The sequence below is a fragment of the Parasteatoda tepidariorum genome, chromosome 2 (genome assembly GCF_982258835.1).
Source record: "Parasteatoda tepidariorum strain Cologne lab strain chromosome 2, Ptep-v5.0, whole genome shotgun sequence".
NCBI lineage: Eukaryota > Metazoa > Arthropoda > Arachnida > Araneae > Theridiidae > Parasteatoda > Parasteatoda tepidariorum.
In genome coordinates this window covers 35,765,425-35,785,881 of record NC_141756.1, presented here as the reverse complement: position 1 = coordinate 35,785,881, position 20,457 = coordinate 35,765,425, and the positions used below count along the sequence as shown (strand labels likewise).

The window sequence follows — 20,457 nt, the reverse complement described above, 5'->3', positions numbered from 1 at the left end:
AAATTTTTTGAAATAATGAAATATTTTATTATAAAATCAATTTGGCACAAATTAAATGCATATTTCTTAACAAAAACGTGTTTCATTTCAGCTTATATTTTAAAATTGCCTTAAATCGAATAGCTCACTACACATAATAGTTTTATCTAGTTATCAAAACAATATTTGTTTTGCTAAAGCAACCGATGATAAACGTAGAATTATATTTAGACACATAATTTTAAAGTAATAGCACCGATAATCAGTATTGGCATTCAGACACTGACAGCTTAAGTAAGGACATATTGCACACCGATATGCATTCTGTTGAAAATTCATTGATACATTACACCCTGTAGCAATATTTAGGAAGCCTTAGCATCGATTAAATGCCACGTGTAATAGCCATGCAGTCCCTGCTCCGATCAGAATCTTCGCCGCGGAATTCCGGAGTGCAATTTACGGGTGTGTCACTAATTTGAGCCTAAAAGCACGATACATCAGTGACCTAAATCAATATCAAGAGAGGTTAAATATATATATACTCACATTTATTATTACATTAAGAATGGCAACGTATGAACGATCGTGTATAAATTCGATAATGAAATTTGAATGTTTACTTTTTTTGAAAAATGCAAGATAGATATAAGGAAAAATTTAATGAAGTTATTACAGTCTAAAAATTATAAAATTTCATTGTTATTTCGTGTTTAAGAAAAGAATTAATCTAATTGGCCCCTCGAGTTTTTGCCACTGTGCTGTCACTACACTGTAACCGACAGGATGAACAATTTAATGATTAAGATGAAAATAAAGAAATAATAACTAATACCTATAAAACTTATTCTAAAAAGTGTTTTTTAAGCTTGTGTTATTTAAATACTAGTTTCATTTGTGTTGTTTTCTTTATTTACCTGAGTGTAGTCAAGTCATGACTTCTAAAAAAAAGCACTATTATTTTCTAAATCTCAGAAAAAAAATTAAAAACATCAACTGAAACCTATTAACGCATCAGTCAAAAAGTCCTGATACTAGATACTGAAAGAATTTTTAAAAAAAGTTCAGTCGAACAAATAAAAGTTCTTGGTAAGACTGAAATAAAGGTTTTCAACTATTAGAAAATTTAAATATATGTTACTTAAAGAAAAATATTATCGTGAATTGCAATGGAAACTCTATTTTCGTTTTTTCTTTTCTGAAATCTCTGTTCAAAACAAATTGCACCTACATTTTTCTTTTGTTAATGTAAGAAATAAGTCTTCCAATATATGAGAAAATCTCAAAGAACATTTCTAACACTATTTATTTCACTTCTACATCAAACCAAATAACAAAACATCGGTGTTTCATCTGGCACAATTGGTGTTGCCAATCCCTATACAACAAAAAACCTTTTCCAGAGAGAATTGAATTCAACTCCAATAAAATCGTCTGCCTGTCATAAGTGTTACAACGAAAGACGTAAGATGCTTCCCAGAAACTTTCCCTTTTCATAGGAACTTTTTTCCCTTCTTCTTTTCAGAATTAATGGTTTCTGACATATCTGTTAACGTCTTTTACGTGTCATACCATTCATTCTTGAATCAAAAGAGAAGCAAAAGAACCAGCAGCATCCTTTTGTTCGTCCGAGTAAACATGAGCATTCCACTAAAGGTTCCAATAATGAGATTTTTCCTTTTTTATTGCAGAACCTTCAGCATCTCCGAGAGGAGTACGCATAACGGAAATCACCAGTCGCTCAACTAGAGTGTCTTGGCAACCCCCTTTGCCCAGCAACAGCCACGTCCTCAAATATCACGTCCGATACTGGAAGAATGGAGGTAATTGCATTCTTTTCTCAATTCTCTTCTCTTCACTTCATTTTAGAGCGTTTCAAAATCGTTTGCAAGAATTTACAATGAAAGCGTAAATCTAAGAAATGCTTTTGAAAAATCAAATTTGTTTTCTTCTTTTCTTAGATCATTTTTTATTCTTTAAAAATGATTCTGGCAGAAAATACTTCTTTTAAATACTGTTTTAGAGAAAACTTCTAACGTGAGAGAAAGCTTCTTATTATCTAACGTGAAAAAATATGGTATCTTCTTTTAATTTTTTTCATAACAAAAGAAATATGAAAAAAATTAAATCCACATAAGTAACCAATTTAAAAAGAATAAATCTTTAGACTCTTTTATTGTTAAATTAAAATAATACTTTCTCCCTAGAAGTTTTGTTTTCTAGAAAGAAGATCACCACAATTTTTAAATCGATACAAAATATCTTTAGAACTCGTTTTTTTTTCTAACTGCCTTCCATAAATAATCCGGTAGAATATCATATTTTTTTTAACTAATTATAAAAGAGATTTCTTTTTGAGTTTAAAATATGTTTTATGGAAAATTAATCCTCAGACTATTTTTTTCTTTTGTCTTATTAGTGTTTTTACTCGTATTTTAAACAGGGTGACCTAAATTAAATGGATTTTTATAAAAAATGTATAAAAAGAGTTACAGTTATAGAAAAAATTGCAGGAAATTCGCGTGACAGGGAATAGATATTTTCACTCAGATATCTTGGTTTCAGTCCTAAAATTATCCCACAAATAACACAGTAATCCTCTTTTTCCACTTAATCTTATATTGCATTTTGATAAATTCAAGTTTTAGCTGCCGTTTATAGCATGTGCTTATGGTTGATGGTTGACATTTTGAAGAAAAACCGTAATGTGACCGTTGCATTTATTAAAATATTTCAAAAATTCGTGATGTAGTTTCAATTGTTTTCTTTGATTTTCAAGTTAACTACTTGCATTGGCATTAGATAAAAACACTTTGAATTACGAACATGAAGTCTGTTGATCTAATTTAAGAAACCCTGATTGTATTAATTTATTAGTTATTCCATTGCTTTTCCTGATATGTTTAAAACACATCACTGTAGTTAGAACATATTAAACTAATTATTAAATTACTATTAACATATTATTAATGTAATTAACTATTAACATATTAAACTCTATAAATCATTGCTTTCGTATTCATTATCAGCTCACTCTAAGATTGCATTTTAATTTGCGTAAAAAACTAAAACGTTTAGAAGATAAAAAAGAAATATCGTAAAATTTTAATGCACTTTAACTAATTTCTTCCTCAAAATATCTATTTAACTATATTTGAGATGCTTCAGAGTAACACTACTGTTAATGTGAAGGACTCAAGTTCAATCCTTAGTGATGGCTTGAAGCCCACTCCACTTTAGGAACATAGGAACCAGCTTGCCACGAAGGAAAAAGTGGCTTATAAGGAATGTTGTCCACATTGCCAAAGTCTTGACACGAAACTGTAATTCCTTAAGCCAGTGGCCCAAAATAGGCTATTTTAGGAGTGCTTGGTGAAATATTTTTGTTGAGGTTTGAGGTTGGGTGACATTCTTGTTAAGTATCATGTTAGCATAGAGCTAGTAACAAGTAATATCATACTTTTTAAATTTAGATTTTATCAGGCAATGATAAATAATTTATTATTCTAATGGATAATATTAAATTTTTGTATTTATTAAATCCTTGATAAAATTACAGCCGTATTATAAAGTTTTTAGATACCTTATACAAAATTTCAAAGTCTCGTGAAAGTTTTAATCAGAAAAAAGCACTCTCCTATTAAAATATTTACCCGAAGTAAACCAAAAAGGTTTAGGAACAAAATTAGAAGCAGTTATTTACTTGTGTTGATTCAACTGAATCTGTTAAATCACCATGCTATATCAACTTACCCTGGGAGTTACGTTAACTTACCATTATACAATGTTAATTGGCACAATTGGAATCGTTTTTAAAAATATTTGCAGTCTGTCTCAAAACTTAAAGCACTCAGTGAAATTCGTTAATATCTAGCATTTCAATTTAAAAATATATGGCATAATAATTCAAAAATTCTTAAGTTATAATCTAATTGGAATGTTATCAAAATATTTTTGTTAATTAAAATGAATTTTATTACTTAATATTGTGATTTTAAAAAAAAAATTTTAAATGACTATCTCAAAAATTTTTACATTTTAAGAATTTCTTAATGAATTTAAGATTGATAAATATTCCTAAAAGTGGCATTTTAAAAGAGGCATTTTTCCTGGAAAGCATGAAAGCAATCAGGTTATTAATAATCAAATGCTCTGACACTCACAACGCCGAAAGATTGCAAAAAAATAATGCAATTTTATAAATTAAAATCCAGAAAAGGATGGTTTTTGAATTTTCTATCATTTTAAATAGATCAAAGAGCAGTTTCTGTGAAGTGTTGAAGAAAAAAAATTATTTCACACGAAAAGTAAGATCGACAGCGTACAACGAGTGCTCAGAATGATAGGCAAATTTAGAGATTAGTATCAAAGCAAAATATTACAATTTTGCAAAATAAAAAGCACGATTGGTGTAGAAGTGTCTTAGGACACCATTCATAGACGTATTCGAGAATGCAAATATATCATTTTGAAATATATTTCGCAGCAATCCATGTCTTAAATCATATCATAAACTGACAAGATTGAACTGGGCAAAAGATCACATGTCGTATGACAATAAATGGTTATCTACACTATTCAGTAATGAGAAAAAACAGAACTTAGATAGTCCTGACGGCTAGAACATATATTGGCATGACCTTCAAAATAAGTCACAGAATTTTTCCTCCTTGCTGCTCCAAAAAGCAGCAAGAAGGCAAAAATCTAATGGTACAAGGAGCATCTGGATTTAATGGACAAATATTTCTGCACTAGTGGGCTGCACCCCCTGCTCGCTAACGCTCACCAACCCCCGAAAATTGCTACGCAATCTTATATGGTTTGCTTCGCAAATTAAGCTCGCTTCGCTCGCTACTAACTTAGATACATTGCAAATGCACAAAATTCTAAGAATTCAAAACAATCATTCAAATCCATATAACAACTTTTTTTTTAAAAAAAATTACATCTTTTTAGTAAATACTAAATCATTAAAATAAATTTGAATTCAAATAAATGGCATGTAATTCGTTAAACCTATTAGAAATGTGCTATAGTATAAAATCTTAAAGCGTAACAGCACGTCTGAGACTCATTTTTCAATGAATAACTAATAGCAATAATAAAACAAATAAATTCGTGATATAAATCAAAAATCGTCAAATAAATTCGTAATATATAAATTCGTGAAAAAAAGTGCTTTCGACAAAATACTAAAATAGAGATTTATCGACAAAGACTACTCACCTCTGCCTATCTTAATAGTATGAGATTGTCGCAGCTGATAGGGTGAATTTCGGAAGAGATCACATTTGATGCGAATGCTCTCTCTGGTTATTTCGTTGTTGTTGAGCCACCTCAGCTAGATTTGGCATGTGACATTTTTAGCGGCAATCATTGGTCGATTTTCTAGCGTTGCCATTCGGGAAGTTGTAATGAGGCTTTTTTTGTAGCTGTGTAAGAGAAATATATATATAGATTTTCTTAATGTTAGACGCACATCTGAAATGTATTTAGATTGACTCCGGCAACATTCCTTAATAATTAATAATAATAACAATTAATTCATTAATAATTAATAATAATAATAATTAATTCATTAATAATTAATAATAATAATAATAATAATAATTAATTCATTAATAATAATAATTAATTCATTTATAATTAATTATAATAATAGTTAATTCATTAATAATTAATAACAATAACTAATTAATAATATTCAATAATAATAAATTCATTGAAAAAATGAATATTATGTTGTTAAGAATAATGGGGAATCAATATCCAAGTAAGATTATTTCGATGCAGACTTACTACACAGGGTGGCCACAAATTGAAAATTTTTGAAACGAAAATTTTCAATCCTGTATTATTTATCTTAAGATTCAATAAAATTAAGGTAATAATTTCGAAGAGTTTAAGGTATTAATGATAAATACATCTCTGAAATATATTAAATTATGAACAAAAGTTATTGTTAGCTTAATAGTTAACGTAAGATTTTCACAGAATTTTTTAATGGGATACCTGAAGCAACATCATTGTAGATAAATCGTGGCATTCGCTGATGCCACGATTCAGATGCCTATCAGATTCAACACACGCACTTAATGTCGCGTACAGGTAACCAATTAAATCTAATAAGAAAATTGATTCATCATGGTAATAAACTAAGAGTAACTCCTGTAATGTTAACCCCTCCAAGCACAATCATGTTATTAAGCCAAAATTTCATTTAAATTACAGGGTTAGGCCTAATCACGCGTTCTGCTTCTCGAGTTGAAAGAACTTAATTTAGAATCATCTTCAATTCATGCATTCAATTTATGTATTTTTCAAACCTGCATTATATAGTTTTTTAATAAATTATGTCTTATTTGCAAACATATTATGAACATATTTTATTTCAATCAACTGTCTTTATCATCACAGATATAATCAATGAAAACATTTCTTCATTATTTTCTTCCATTACTTAAATAGAGCTAAGTTTAAACTGAAATAAAAAGAGTAATTTTTTAAATCTAATGAAAACTAATTAATTACTCCTCTGAACTTCTCTTCCACTAAAAATGTTTACAATTTTAAAATCAAAGCATTAGAATTTTTTTTTAAATTATCCAAAAATTATTCATATATTTCACAGTGCTTAAACATTTAATTATTATTATTTTAAGAGCATACTCTTTTTGTTTATTCTTCCCCTCTCAAATAATTCACTAAAATTATTCACCTATTTTATGGTATTTCAACAGTTTCCTTTTGTACAAATGTATTCTTTTTGTTCATTTCTTGTACTCCGAAATAATAATTTTATCGATAACTTGATGTCTTGATCCACAAAGTCTTTTGAAGATATTCCCAGAGAGCCCAATCGATGACAAACTAAATTCCGATGACAATATCTGCAGACGAAAACCGAACACAACAGCATTAACATATGAAAGACGAAATTTGATGACGCACAAACACCTGAGGGTGACATTTCCTATTTCCATCAGGAAAAGGGAGGAAGGAAACTCCGGGAAAAGAGTGCATGGGAAAGGACATTCAGTCCCGTTTCCAGGAATATCTCCACTCAACCATAAACAAGTTTCTTCCACCAAGTGTCTTTCTGTTGTAAAGGAACTTTTCCTAAAAAGAGCGCCTGGCTTTTCAGCTCTAAGTTAGGAGGGAATGAACCGGAATTTCTTGCCTTTTTCTTTCTAGTTCCTAATAGTTAGGTTGTGCGGAAATGTGATGTTTTGGAATTAGGTAAAGCCTTTGAAAGTGGATAAAAATAATTACACTTCCCTTTGGAGTAATTGAAAAGAATTCGAACGTGCTTATTGATTTTTGGTTTCAGTACTATTTATTTCTAAAAAACTGTTATTAAGGAATTAAATGTACCATTTTGAAACTGTTTTAAAACTTTAACTGTTAGTCTTTATGCTTTTTCCTTATTTGTTTTTATTCGTACAATTCAGCTGCCTACCTTCCCTATAACAATTCGAAATCCTTTTAATTCAACTATAATGTTTCTCCTTATTTTTAATACATGCAAAATAAGCTACATCAATGCAATATTTGCTATTCAATTCACATTTATCAATCTAATTTATATCGATAAATAAACATTGATTGCTAATAAATAACTGTTATAAACAATCATTATAAATATCGATTAATAAATATATTAATTATATAACATCCCATTAATTATACATGGCAAATGTGTCTTAATTATTTGGATAAGGCGGGCCTGTACATACTTCATTTCGTGCTTATTTTACCGGTTAAAAGTGTTCATAATTCCAATGCATTCAATTGCATCGAAATTCAATTGCATTCAAAATGATTTAACTTCCTAGACAGAGCCTTGGTGGCTCAAGGGACAGAGAGTTCGCATTCCAATGAAGTGATGTCGGTTCGAATCTCAGCGATGGCTGTTGATACGAATTCAGCTCCTTCTCACTCCAACCACAGTGCTCACGTAAAATACCCTCAGTGGTAAAATGATCATGGGTTAGAATCCTCAAACCGTTAAGCTAACCGTGGAGGTTTTTATGGTAAAGTCGCCTCCGTGTAATGCAAATGCGGTTTAGTTCTACCAAAAGGTCTTCCATTAATGCTAGTTTCTCCCAATGCTTGATCCAGGAGTTCCCCTATCTTCTAGATCTTCTGGATTGGGTTTAAAATTACAAGGCTACTGAGTTATAACATTGGCAGTCATAAATTCAGAATTGACCTGTATAAAATAAAATAACTTTCTAATCACTTGGCAGTTGTAATAGTTGTGTTTGTTTATAATAGCATTTTTTCGTGTCATTCATTCTTTATATATTTCACGATAATGTTACACTTATTTTAAAATTTAGCCGCGATATTTTGCTCCCACGAGATTTTCCCCCTGATTTTCTGGCAGTGAGATTTTGCTCCTAAACCATTGTAACTTCCAAAACTGCATCTATTCATTTCTGTATCAAACATAATTAGTAAAAAAAAGCTAATATATCTCTTAGTCCACGTCTAAAGAAATAAATTTAGACCAAAGTTTTGGTTGCTGCATCATAGACGAAATCATCTGCTAGAGATCAGCTCATGTGATTTAAATAACATTCGATCCGAAATTTTAAAGCAAATTAATAACGAAATGCCCCAATTTTGTGTGGTGATAACACTTTCTAACTGGAGTTTCTAAAAGCATTTTAAATAGTTAACTACAAAATCATGCTTTGTACACTTAATCATGCAATGAACTATGTCCCTCTTCATTTGAATAAAAGATTAAATGCAAGCGAAAAATTTTATTTTTTAATGTACTTTTTGGAAAAATGGGCGTATTCAAATCAACTAAATCAAAAATATACTAATATTTAGTAAAATGTAATGTTTTAAAATCATGTGCATAAACACATTATTAAAGGTGTGCTGAATAAAAATTGGTGAACTCCATTTTAAAGAAAGTTAGGTCGAAGTAGTGAATGAATGTCGTTAGAACTCGATAAAAGTTCAATATACTTACCTTCATACACAGCCCATATTACTCTAATAATGTTTTTAGTGGGCAAAATGCGTAATAAATCAGTTTCTTGAAGTTAATAGTTATCAATCTATAATTAGTGGTATCTTATGAAGATAAACTTTTACTCCATTATACTTTAGTACAGATAACTTTTCACACCATTTAAAACTCTTTTGGAGTACTTTAACCTGCAACGTACTTAAATTGTTGCTTTTCTTCAAACAAAATAATATTTAAAAATATATATATATAATACCAATCAACTAGTTTGAAACCAAATGAATCATTTATGTATTAAGTATAATGGAATTATAAAAATACTAAGATAATCAATATAGTAGTTTTTTGAAATTCATTGTAACACTTGGATCATTGGATGGAAATTAATGAACTGTATAAATTAATGAATGCATTAAACGAAGTTTTTTTAGTGTATTAAAGAAACATCAATTTTCTCTTTCTACCTGAAAAATAAAATATCCAGTTATGTTATATGTATAATTTTGTTACCATTTTCATACTATTTTCATTATTCAAGATCAGAATAAAAGACTTTTCATTCTATTTTTAAAGTACATTAAGCCAACAATTCCCGCAATAATAGCAAATATTTTAAAGCATCAAATTTACTGATTGTTTAAAGTAATATATAAATCAAGCTCGTGATAAAAAAAAGTATGTAGCAACTAAATAATAACCCACTATGGAATAACTCAGAAATGTGAATCACTATAGCACATTGCATTACAGGAGCAACTGGTAAACAACTTCATCAAGTGGTTCTGGGAGGTAGCGAACTGGCCACTTATTTGGAGAATCTCCATCCGGGCACTTCATACTCTGTCCAAGTGCTCGCAGAAAATGGTGTTGGACTGAGTGAACCCTCTCAAGCGAGACAACTTCAAACAAAAGAAGAAGGTAGGGTATACAATATATATATATATATATATATATATATATATATATATATATATATATATATATATATATATATATATACAGTTTTAGTTTATTAGTACATTTTAATTTAAGTTATACTATTATTTTAATAATTTAGAATATTAGAAACACAAATCAAGTATCTTAGCAAAACAGCATTTCATCAGGAGACACACTGTCTGCTAACACACAGGAGCCTTTCTGTCGTCAGTGGTAATACCAAAAGCTGACTGTGACCGAGGCCCCATACTGAATAAACTAAATAAGGAAAAGGAATTAAAAATTCAAAAATTGAAATGTAAATGCAATGAAAAACAAATGATACACAAACACAAGTCAAAAGTACACAGAGTAAGAACTAATAATGAAACCGCCACTATTATTTTAATTTAAGTTTAATTCAAATTTTAATTTAAGTTTGATAAACATTTTAATTTAAGGTTGACCAACATTTTAATTTAAATTTTACTTATATTTTAACTTAAGTTTTATTAATATTTTACTTAATTTCAGCTTCTTTATTTATTTAGTTTAAACGTGTATTAGTATTTTAATTTAATTACAAATTTCGATAATGTTTAAATTGGATTAATTGTTGCTTACATTTAACTTAAATTTTTATGTAATGATTTATTTTTTCAAATTTTAAATAATGGCCAAATTTAATTTTAAATTTTTGCATGAATTGAGTTTTTATTGCATCGAAAATAAACATCCAAAAATATTGTTCAACATTGGAATAATCATTCAGATAAAAAGATGAAATATATGGTGATAATCACAATTCCAAATGATGATTTTCTTCCATTAAATACACATACCTCAAAATTACTTTTTGTAATAGAACTCTGAGAATGAAAGATCAACCTTTTACTTAAAATAATTGCTTGCATTGATGACATTCCAGAAATAAATACATTTTCGCTGCATATACCAAATTAGGAAATTCCACTTCTAACGACGCCTTAGAGAAACGTGGTGCAGAAGCCGTAAAAGCTCCACCATTAAGAAAGTGAAAATAAATGTAATATAATACGATATATTCCAGAGATTTCGAACGATTAAGTTAAAGAATAAAGGAGTAAAAATAATCGTTCGTAAAGTAACTCTCGGTAGAGTTAATTAAACCATTTATCACCTCGCGCAGCGGTGATTCTCGCTCACTATCAGCCTTTAGTTCCTAACGTCGTTGTTTTTCTGCAAAGGAAGTGGCCTTGTTGGGAAACAACTTTTACAGAAAAGTAATAACCTGTCATGGGTAGGTTTAGTTTCTCACAGAAAGCAATTGTTAGAAATTATGATTAATGAACTGAAAATAGAAACTAAAACATGGGAGTTACTTTTTTTTAAATTACAGAAAAAACGTTCTTATAATTTTCGAGACAAGCAGTTCTGTTATTTGTTTTGAGAAAAATAATAGTTCCGTTTTTAATATTTTTCCCTCTAATGAATCTTTTCATATGTCGTGTAAACATAAAGAATTAAGAATAGTTTTTCATAACGAAAATGAGAGGCGTTAAGTTTCAAAATCAACTCAGATAGTTTCAAAAATCTGTACAATAATGGATTTTACGAAATTGGTTCGATCCGTTTGAAACAAACAAAGTTTTTTGTTTTTACTAAAATTTTTATGTGCACCTGGAAATTTATAAAATATTTTAGGCTAAGTTGATTTTAATACGAATAATTTTTGCGTCCTCTAATTTGATCTGAAAAATAAAGTATGGTTTAAATGTATATTTAAAAACTAATATAAGGCAAACCTATTTTTTTTCTAAAAATATTTTTTATATTTTTTTTTCAATATTTAGTTATTTAAATTGATCTAGAAAGACAAAAAAATAAAGTTTAGTTAAAAGTCTTAGAAAACTATATAGTATAAGTTATTGTTAAAATCTATTAATTTTGCCGAAGTTCGTTACAATTACAGGCACTTATACTTCTTCTCAACGAAAAGAGCCAACCATATAAATTGATGCTCCATAAAAATTTAGCTCCATTCTTCAAATTTTTGGAAAATTTCACAAGCGTGTGTACTTTTCAAAATGCTTTCCTTTTGATTCAATCACATATCAAGTGGCTCATAGGGTAGAGCGTTCATCTCCCAATGAGGTGACCCAGGTTCGCATCTCAGCCTTGGCTGGTTGTTACAAATTTTGCTCCCGGCTCGCACCAACCACAGTGCTGATCTAAAATATCCGCAGTAATAAACGGATCAAGGGTAAGAATAACCTGCCCCACGGATATCCGTGGGAGGTTTTAGAGGTTCTCTTTTCCCTGTAACACAAATATGTGTTAGTTAAATCAAAAATCCTACACGAAGGATAGTTTGTTCTATTTCTTGATCCAGGATTTCTCTTGTCTTCTGTGTTTTGTTCAAAATTACAAAAGGATATGCAGTTGAACAATGATAGTCCTAAACTCAGAAACGAGTTGGATGCTCAACGCCGGTAATAAAACAATATAAAATCACTTACCAAAATCTTATCATAAGACTATTAGTAGCTTCCCGTCAAAACCTTTTGAATAATTTTCCGTTTCGCAACGCCTCTTAATTGATTTATTCATTATTAGAGTATTTTTGTAAGCATGGTAAATTAAGTACTCTGATTTTTTTTTTGTTTATTTGAAACAAAAACTAAGCAAAATATATCCGAATCACTTCAAGCAATACGATGAAAATTTATTCAAATAGCAAGAGAAAATAGAACAATCTTTTAAATTGCCAACAAATATACTTTCTTTACTAACGCACTATTCACAAATGTATTGAAAAATCTTTCATTTGTTATTAGAACAATTTTTGATCTATTTAATAAGAAAGTTAAATTTATTGCAGACTATTTAATTAAAAATACATTTTACGCGCAATTTTTATTTAAATAACTGCAAAAATTATATATACACGCATTCAATATGAATCTTCAAATTCCCCCCTCACATTTACAAAACATTAAAAGCGCAAATAATTTCCACCTATCGCCATTCATCTTTCACTCTGCCTCAGGTAATCATTTACCCATGAAAGAATCTGTATAATTGATAAAATGACAGATTTCTCTTCCCGTTTCAACATATCCATTTATTTTCAGTGAATAAACCAACACGCGAAAGGAAGGGAGAGGATGCCCGGAGAGAATTAAATTATGCATTTTGTGTGGGCGAAACGCTTTCGAGAATTGCAATGCACACACAGAGAAATCACGTGCATTAAGCTACTCATAAAACCTCAACGGCCTTAATGGAACCTCGCTTAGTTTTGTAAAGCGTCAAAATTGCCTTCCTCGCAGCCATGTTTACGATTAACCTTTTTCACTACAAAAGTGATACTACGAAATAATATTTGAAATTGCTAAGCAGTAGTTTGAAAATATTCCACAAAGCTCTGTTGTAATTTGGTATGCAATGAAGTTATTCAAAGAAAAACTGTAAAAAAATATTCGTTTCGAAATTTTTGAAAAATACTCAAATAATTTTTGACATAACCATTGCTCCTAGTGAATATTTGACCTTGATTATACGATGTATCGAAATAACTTTCAAACTTTATTAGTCTAAAGATGCGAGTTCCGTCAAAATCATGAACTCCCAGATGACAGATGAATAAAATAACACGCTGGAGGAAATGCGGTTTCGTCAAATATTTGAGAGTTCGAGTTTCGTCAATGGCATGATTCACGACAAAATAAATGCTAAAAGTAACGAAATATAGCTCAAGAACCGTTAAATTTTCGAAATTGGAGAGTTTTCTTTTTGGGAGTTTTTGTAACAAAAATTATTTTCGCTTAAAGTAAAAAATATCTACAAAAAAATATTTACAATTGGATCATTTGTATATGATATAGTAAGTCACAAAACTAATTCTTCATCAAAACATCAAAATCGAAATTATCAATCAATCAATCGTCTTAATCAAGACAACCATGTCAAGCATACAATTTATAAGAGATAACTGAACACAGCATTTTACATTTTTAGAAGAAAAAAAACTTGAATGCATAAATAAAGTAAATACTTTAATTCAAACTTTAATCAGGCAATAGCAATTTTATTGCTATGCATATTTTTTATTATTTTTATACAAATTTCGTATTCGTTCATCATTTTTCAAAAAAGAGGAAAATATAGTACTTAATTCAAAAGTTGTTATAAAAATCTTAAATTTTTCACTAAAATTAAAAATGTTATTAATTTTATATCTGTACTAATACCCATGTATTAAAGTACGAAAAACCATAGGATTATACTAGCATCTTGGGAGGAAAACTATTTTCTCAATTTGTTTTCTTTAGTTCCTCAGTCATTCTCATATTTTTTTTAATCATTTTTATCTTTTTAAAAATCAAAAATATCAAGATCCTTTTCCTTTTCCCATTCATCCCGTATTATTAGCCTTAGGATAAATATCCTCCGTCATAATAAAAGCAAATTGACGCAGTCTCGTAAAAAAAGTCGTAAAAATACGGTAACTTTGAACATTTTTACGATGCAGAGACACTTTCCAAAGCAACAGCCTGTTTGTACGACGTCTGTTTAACTTAGCATATCCTTTCCTGATACCGCACCTATAAAGTAACGGGAGATAAATATGGCACTAGGTTTTTAATTAGTTTTTCGTTAAGTGGCAATATCTCGGCATATGGAAATGTGCTGTTATATTCTATTTACTGCAATAAATTTTCATCATTTGCAATTAAATATATTATTAAAATTTTGCAAAATTAAATTCGTATGTCATTCTCAAATAATAGTTAGAAGTAAATGTGAGTTGCATGTGCTGAAAATACTTGAGTAGGAAAGACATATTTAAAGATTTTATGCAGTTATGGGGAATTTAGTTTGAAACATTCATTGTAAAAAACTCCAGATCAAATTACTGTTACTCAAGTTGCGGTACTTTTTACCCTAAAATCCACTTTTACGGGAACATTTAATGGAACAAAAAATCTGATATACCGTAATTTTTACAGTAATATTTACCTTAAAATCTCTGAATCACTGCAAGTGAATAAATATTTCTGTAAAAATTACGTTAAATATTTTACAGTAGAAAAAGACTTTATAGTAAAAATAAATTTTACGGTAAAATCCATTTTACAGTAAAATTGACTTTTTTGGATGAAGCACCCTAAGTATGTTACAGTAATTTTAACCAGAATTTTTTACAGTGTCCGAGACCTGTTTAGTTACTTATGTAACATTTAAACCTTTTTAAATATAACTGAATTAACATCGAAATTAATAGTTTTTCTTTATTGATTAACTTTAAATTGTAAGGCTTTTCAAGCACTAATTATTTAGAATTTAGTAAATTAGTTAACTTTTAATACTCATAACGACAAATAATAATGACTAAGATATCCTAAATATGGGATAATTGCTTAACTTTTTAAATAATTGAATAAAACTAAAATGTAAATGAGTATTATGTGAGATGAATATTTCTGTATATACACTGCTTAGATTTTGCACCATACCCAATTTTAATTACTTATTACTGTATTATACTTTGTTATTATACTTTGGAGTATATTCAGATTATCTCATATGACATTGAAATATACCTCATACGGCATTATATGATAAAGTTACCTGATATGACGTTCATATGACATTATATGACAAAGTTACCTCGAATAACATGCATGTGATACTATGTGATAAACTGACCTCATATGGCATTATATTATAAATTTACCTCATATGCCATTAGTTTTTATTATTTGTTTATGCTAAAATTTAATGCAATGGGGATTTTAAATATGATTACAGCTCCTAGCGCTGCTCCAACTGATGTCCACGCCCACTCAATAGGATCAAAATTAATAGAAATTACCTGGAAAGTAAGTTTGTTTTTAATATGACTTAAGATCTGAAAATCACGTTGGATATCATTTTAGTTAATTTGATAAAGTCAAATTTAAATTAGAATCTCTTTACAAAAATGTTATACTCCGTTTAAAACTATGTTACAAATTAAGTAAAACAAATAAATTAATATTTTGCACTTACTGCAAACCTAAACGTGCTCTCAATCTTAAGAAATTAAGTGTTCCGAAATTTCACTTAATGCATTCCCTATTTAGATTTTCTATCGCATAAATCTTTTGGCTAAGTATTTTAATACACTTTGATTAAAAAAAATTGTAAATGAGAGAATCGGAAAATAATATCGAAAATAATAGGAGATACGGATAACGGAATACGGAGCGGAGTTGAAAACTTTTTACTCGCAAAGTGGAGATGAGTTATAAAAGGTTGGAAACTTATGATTTTCACAAAGCAAAATAATTTATTATTGAAATTAATTTTATCATTAGAGTATTTCATTCATTCTTGGAAATCATTGAAGAGCAACCTTTCCTCCCCCCTCTCCCAAAAAAAAGAAATAAAAATCCTTCTAGCAACAGCCCTGCCAGCTAAGCTCTACATGGGGGAAGTTTTAGACCAAAAATGTTTTGTACACGTAAAGTTACGGATCGGCGAAGCTTCGTATACACGAAATTATAGATCGGCATAATTATAGCTAAGAGGTATTGTCCTGCGAAGATTTAGCAGCGAAGTTTTGACCCTTAACCACTCAATAAAATGTCTCTCAATTAATACTGAAAATTCCACTGCAAGTAATTTATTTATTGAATTTTATGTTACTCATGACCATATTTATGAAATGTTTAACTACAACTATCCTGTGTACATTTTATTAAACATTTTGAGCTGAAAATGCTTTCAATTTGTGAGAAAAAAATATAACACTAACAGATTTACGCATTTTGTATATTCAGAATCAAAATGGCTAACAAATACCCCTTTTGGGCTGAAAAGACAATTGAGATCTAATCTTATCAGTCAAAAAATGAAATCAAAAATCTATAACACACTAACACAATTATTTTTACTTCATGCAAATGAAACATTGACTGTAAATAAGACACACAATACTTACTAGACATACGTGAATGAAAAATTCTCTCAGCAACCTTTGTCCAGTGGAAGACATTGGAGAACGAGATATAACTTAGAATTGAACTGGTTTTAAAGGTAACTACAATTAATATAAATTATTCGTAGTTAGAGATATAAATTTTGATTTATGGGCCCTGTTTGGAGAAGCTGGGAACAAAATCCCATTAAGAAACATTGGATCCTGAGCTAGAGGAAGACATCGACTTGATTATTAGATGACACTGAAAGAGACTTAAAAGTTGAAAATTAAAAAATATGGGGGTGTCAATAACAAATAGAAGGCGTTGAAAGTGACATGTGATTGAGGCTCTCGAGGTCTACTAGGGCTGTTGAAAATGAAGAAAAAGATTTACATATATTTTCTTTCTTATAAGGACCTATTTTAAATAGTTACTTAATAAAAACAACAATACTATTTAAACGCGAAATGAGATATATATAATTAAACACAAACTAAGTTATATTTTATTAGTTCATTTATTCATTCATTCATTCTTCCCCTCATTCATTCACCCTTTTATTCATTCAATTCTTTTTTTACATCATTCGTTCATTCAATCATTAATTTATGCACTCTTTCCTTCCTTTCTTCATTCATTTGCTCATTATTTCCCAGACTCATTTATTCATTCCCACATAGACTCATTAATTCATTTATTAATTTAATTTATTAATATCATTCATTCAGTCAGTCAGTCATTTATTTATTCATTCATTCATTCATTTCTCCCCTTATTCATTCATTCCTCCACTCATTCATTCCTCCATTAATTTAGTCATTTATTTATTTATTTACTCTTTCATTCATTCACTCATTCATTTATTTATTCGCTCATTTTTTCTCTCATCCATTTATTCATTCATCAATTCCTTTATTCATTCATTTCACTATATTCCCCTTCACAAAATCACTATATTCTAGATTATTTATTTTGTTTACAGCCACCGCCTGCGGAAACGTGGCATGGTGTCTTAAAAGGATACTACTTGGGATATAAAGTGAGTTCCTCTCCATTGGCATATGTCTATCACACGACAACAGATCCAAATGGTAGGAGATTCAGAATCAAAGGACTCCAGAAATCAACCACTTATCATGTCGTGGTCAAGGCATACAACAGCGTGGGATCTGGACCTGAATGCCAGCCAATAGAGGTCAAGACACGGGAGAGTGGTAAGTTGTATTGAGTTTCAGTAGCATCCTCCCAGACCAATTCCTTCCCACTGCACCCTTGACGTTAAATGTGCATTCAAATAAATATTCCTTCAATTTATTTTTATTGCAGTGTGTTCTGCAATAGCCACCTTTAATATATATATTACAATCATTGTCAAAAATGGAAATCAAAAAGTATTCACATTGATTACTTTTACACAAATTACTATTAAGATTAAACTATAAATTAATATTTAAGACAGGAAAAGAATCGCTATCAAAAACAGACAAATCACTATAAAGGAAAGTGGAATGTATAAACATTGAAACCTGTTTGTTTTCTGGAGGAACAGAGAAATTTTGCAGGATGATTATTAGAAACACCTTAAATTTTAACTAATAATCAAGCAGGTTAAGTATCATGCTCAAGCTCTCTTCAATAGCAATTTATCAGATTTCGATAAGCGTTCTATTTTTAACTTACATAATAACTTGCAATCCTTAGTGCTAATACTTTCTTTTACTTCATTTTTGACAGAATTTGTAAAAATGAAAAGTAGTCATTAAAGAACAATGAAGATACATATACATTTTTTATATATATTATCTAATTAATGACAATAGATTTCAGCAGTAGCGTCATATCATACAATTGATAAAAAAATAATAATAAGGGTGCCAGATAAGAATTACAATGCATTTGATTCTCTCACATATTTACCCGTAATGAATATAAATTTAATTTATTTGATTGATCTATTGAGTATAAATTGCATTTAAGCAGTTATTTGTCTACTTAAACTGTTATTCGCATTCAGTGTTGTTATAATCAATATTTCAAAGCATGTTTAAACAATACCAAACAAACAAGTGGTGCATTTTCATAGTAATGTGAAGGAATGTATGATTTCACTTAGAAATCAATAAATATTATTAAAATTAAAATATATATATATTTAAATGTATATATTTATCTTGTATCTCTCTATCTATTTATCTATCTATCTCAATATATATAGAAAAGCGAGAAAGCGAGGAAAGTGATGCAAGATTTTTTTTAAGGGAGAAGAGAAAAATTATTGAAAAATGCTTTTGAAAAATATTCACAAATACAAAAATTGAAAAAATATTGGAAAATAAAATAAAGGAAAGATATAATCTCGTCATCAGCTCACTCGATTATAACTGCAAAAAATTGTGCTTTCTAATATAGTATTATTTTTTTTTTTAGTTTTTAAATTTGTGAATATTCCTTAAAAACATTTTATAATAATTTTTTTCTTCTCCCTTAAAAAATTTTTAAATCTTATTTCTTGTTTTCTGTATATTTTTAACTTATTTTATGAGTTTTCATGTACTCGCTGCTTATACGCAGTAAATTCAATTTCGTTATATTCTCTCCATTAATTTATTGCATTATTTTCATCATAACTTCTTCCTTTCAGATCCACCATATCCTCCAAGTTTCATAATTACAGACGTTACATCATCCGGAGCTATAGTTCAAATGAAATCGGAAGAAATGTCTCCAGTTTTACGTAAACCCATTTTCTTTTCTCCTTCAATTCATACTTATCTTTACTTGCAAAGTTTTGTTTCTTTTCTCTTTTAATATCTCCATGAAGTATTTTCATTCGTTTTGTATGATACTTTCTTGGAAATAACAATAATCATGAATACAAACTCGGAAATTTTAGATCCGGAATATTTTATTAGTATAGTCAGGATGAAGCATAATATCTTTTAAATTTGCTACTAGATTTTTATGGTCTTAGGTTGAACCATATCATCGTGCCAACTAATCCTTCTTAAACTTGATTATACGATAGTGGAAGGAAAAAAAACTCTTGTAAAATTACCATACTGTATAGGAATAATATTTCTGTTGTTTTTTTTTTTTTGTTGTTTTTTTTAAATTATTGATTATAAATGTTTTTCAAAAATTAAAATCCATTTAAAAGTCGACAAATTCAACCCTTCATAATTTTCCTGCTTTTTATAGTTTTATTTAAGTTATTTCAAAATATTTTCTTAAAATTCCAAGAGAAACTATATGACAGTAGAGTATTTAAGTAGTACAGTGCACAAAATAAAAAATGAACCGCACTGAATAACTTTTGATGTAATGATGGAGGACTCAATCTTATTGGTTTGAGGGAGTGACTTTAAATATGCTGATTAATTAGTGCAGGCGATATTTTAAGTGACGAAATCAGATATAAAAACGTACTTTTTCTGAACAAAAATGCTTTTTTTTTTCGACGGTTTCAAATTTCTGACCCCCAAAATATAGGAGATAGCGGCAATCTGGGAAATACAGTCCCCATAGCTTGAGGAGAAAGGTTCAAACTTTGTATCCTTAATAATAATTTTATTTTTTGCGCATTTCGCCTATCTCAAAAACTTTTTAAGCGAATTGAAAAATTTC

The 20,457-nt window shown here is 29.1% G+C and overlaps 1 protein-coding gene across 1 annotated transcript in view; it reads left to right on the top strand.

Moving 5' to 3' along the window:
* LOC107454944 (cell adhesion molecule Dscam1-like) overlaps window positions 1–20,457 on the top strand; it is a 174,479-nt gene that overhangs the window by 148,097 nt on the left and 5,925 nt on the right. Inside the window, exons 7-11 of the mRNA XM_087157201.1 lie at window positions 1,671–1,802; window positions 9,719–9,886; window positions 15,680–15,750; window positions 17,816–18,047; window positions 19,475–19,567. Coding sequence (XP_087013327.1) covers window positions 1,671–1,802; window positions 9,719–9,886; window positions 15,680–15,750; window positions 17,816–18,047; window positions 19,475–19,567 — 696 coding nt within the window. The remainder of the gene's footprint in view (window positions 1–1,670; window positions 1,803–9,718; window positions 9,887–15,679; window positions 15,751–17,815; window positions 18,048–19,474; window positions 19,568–20,457) is intronic.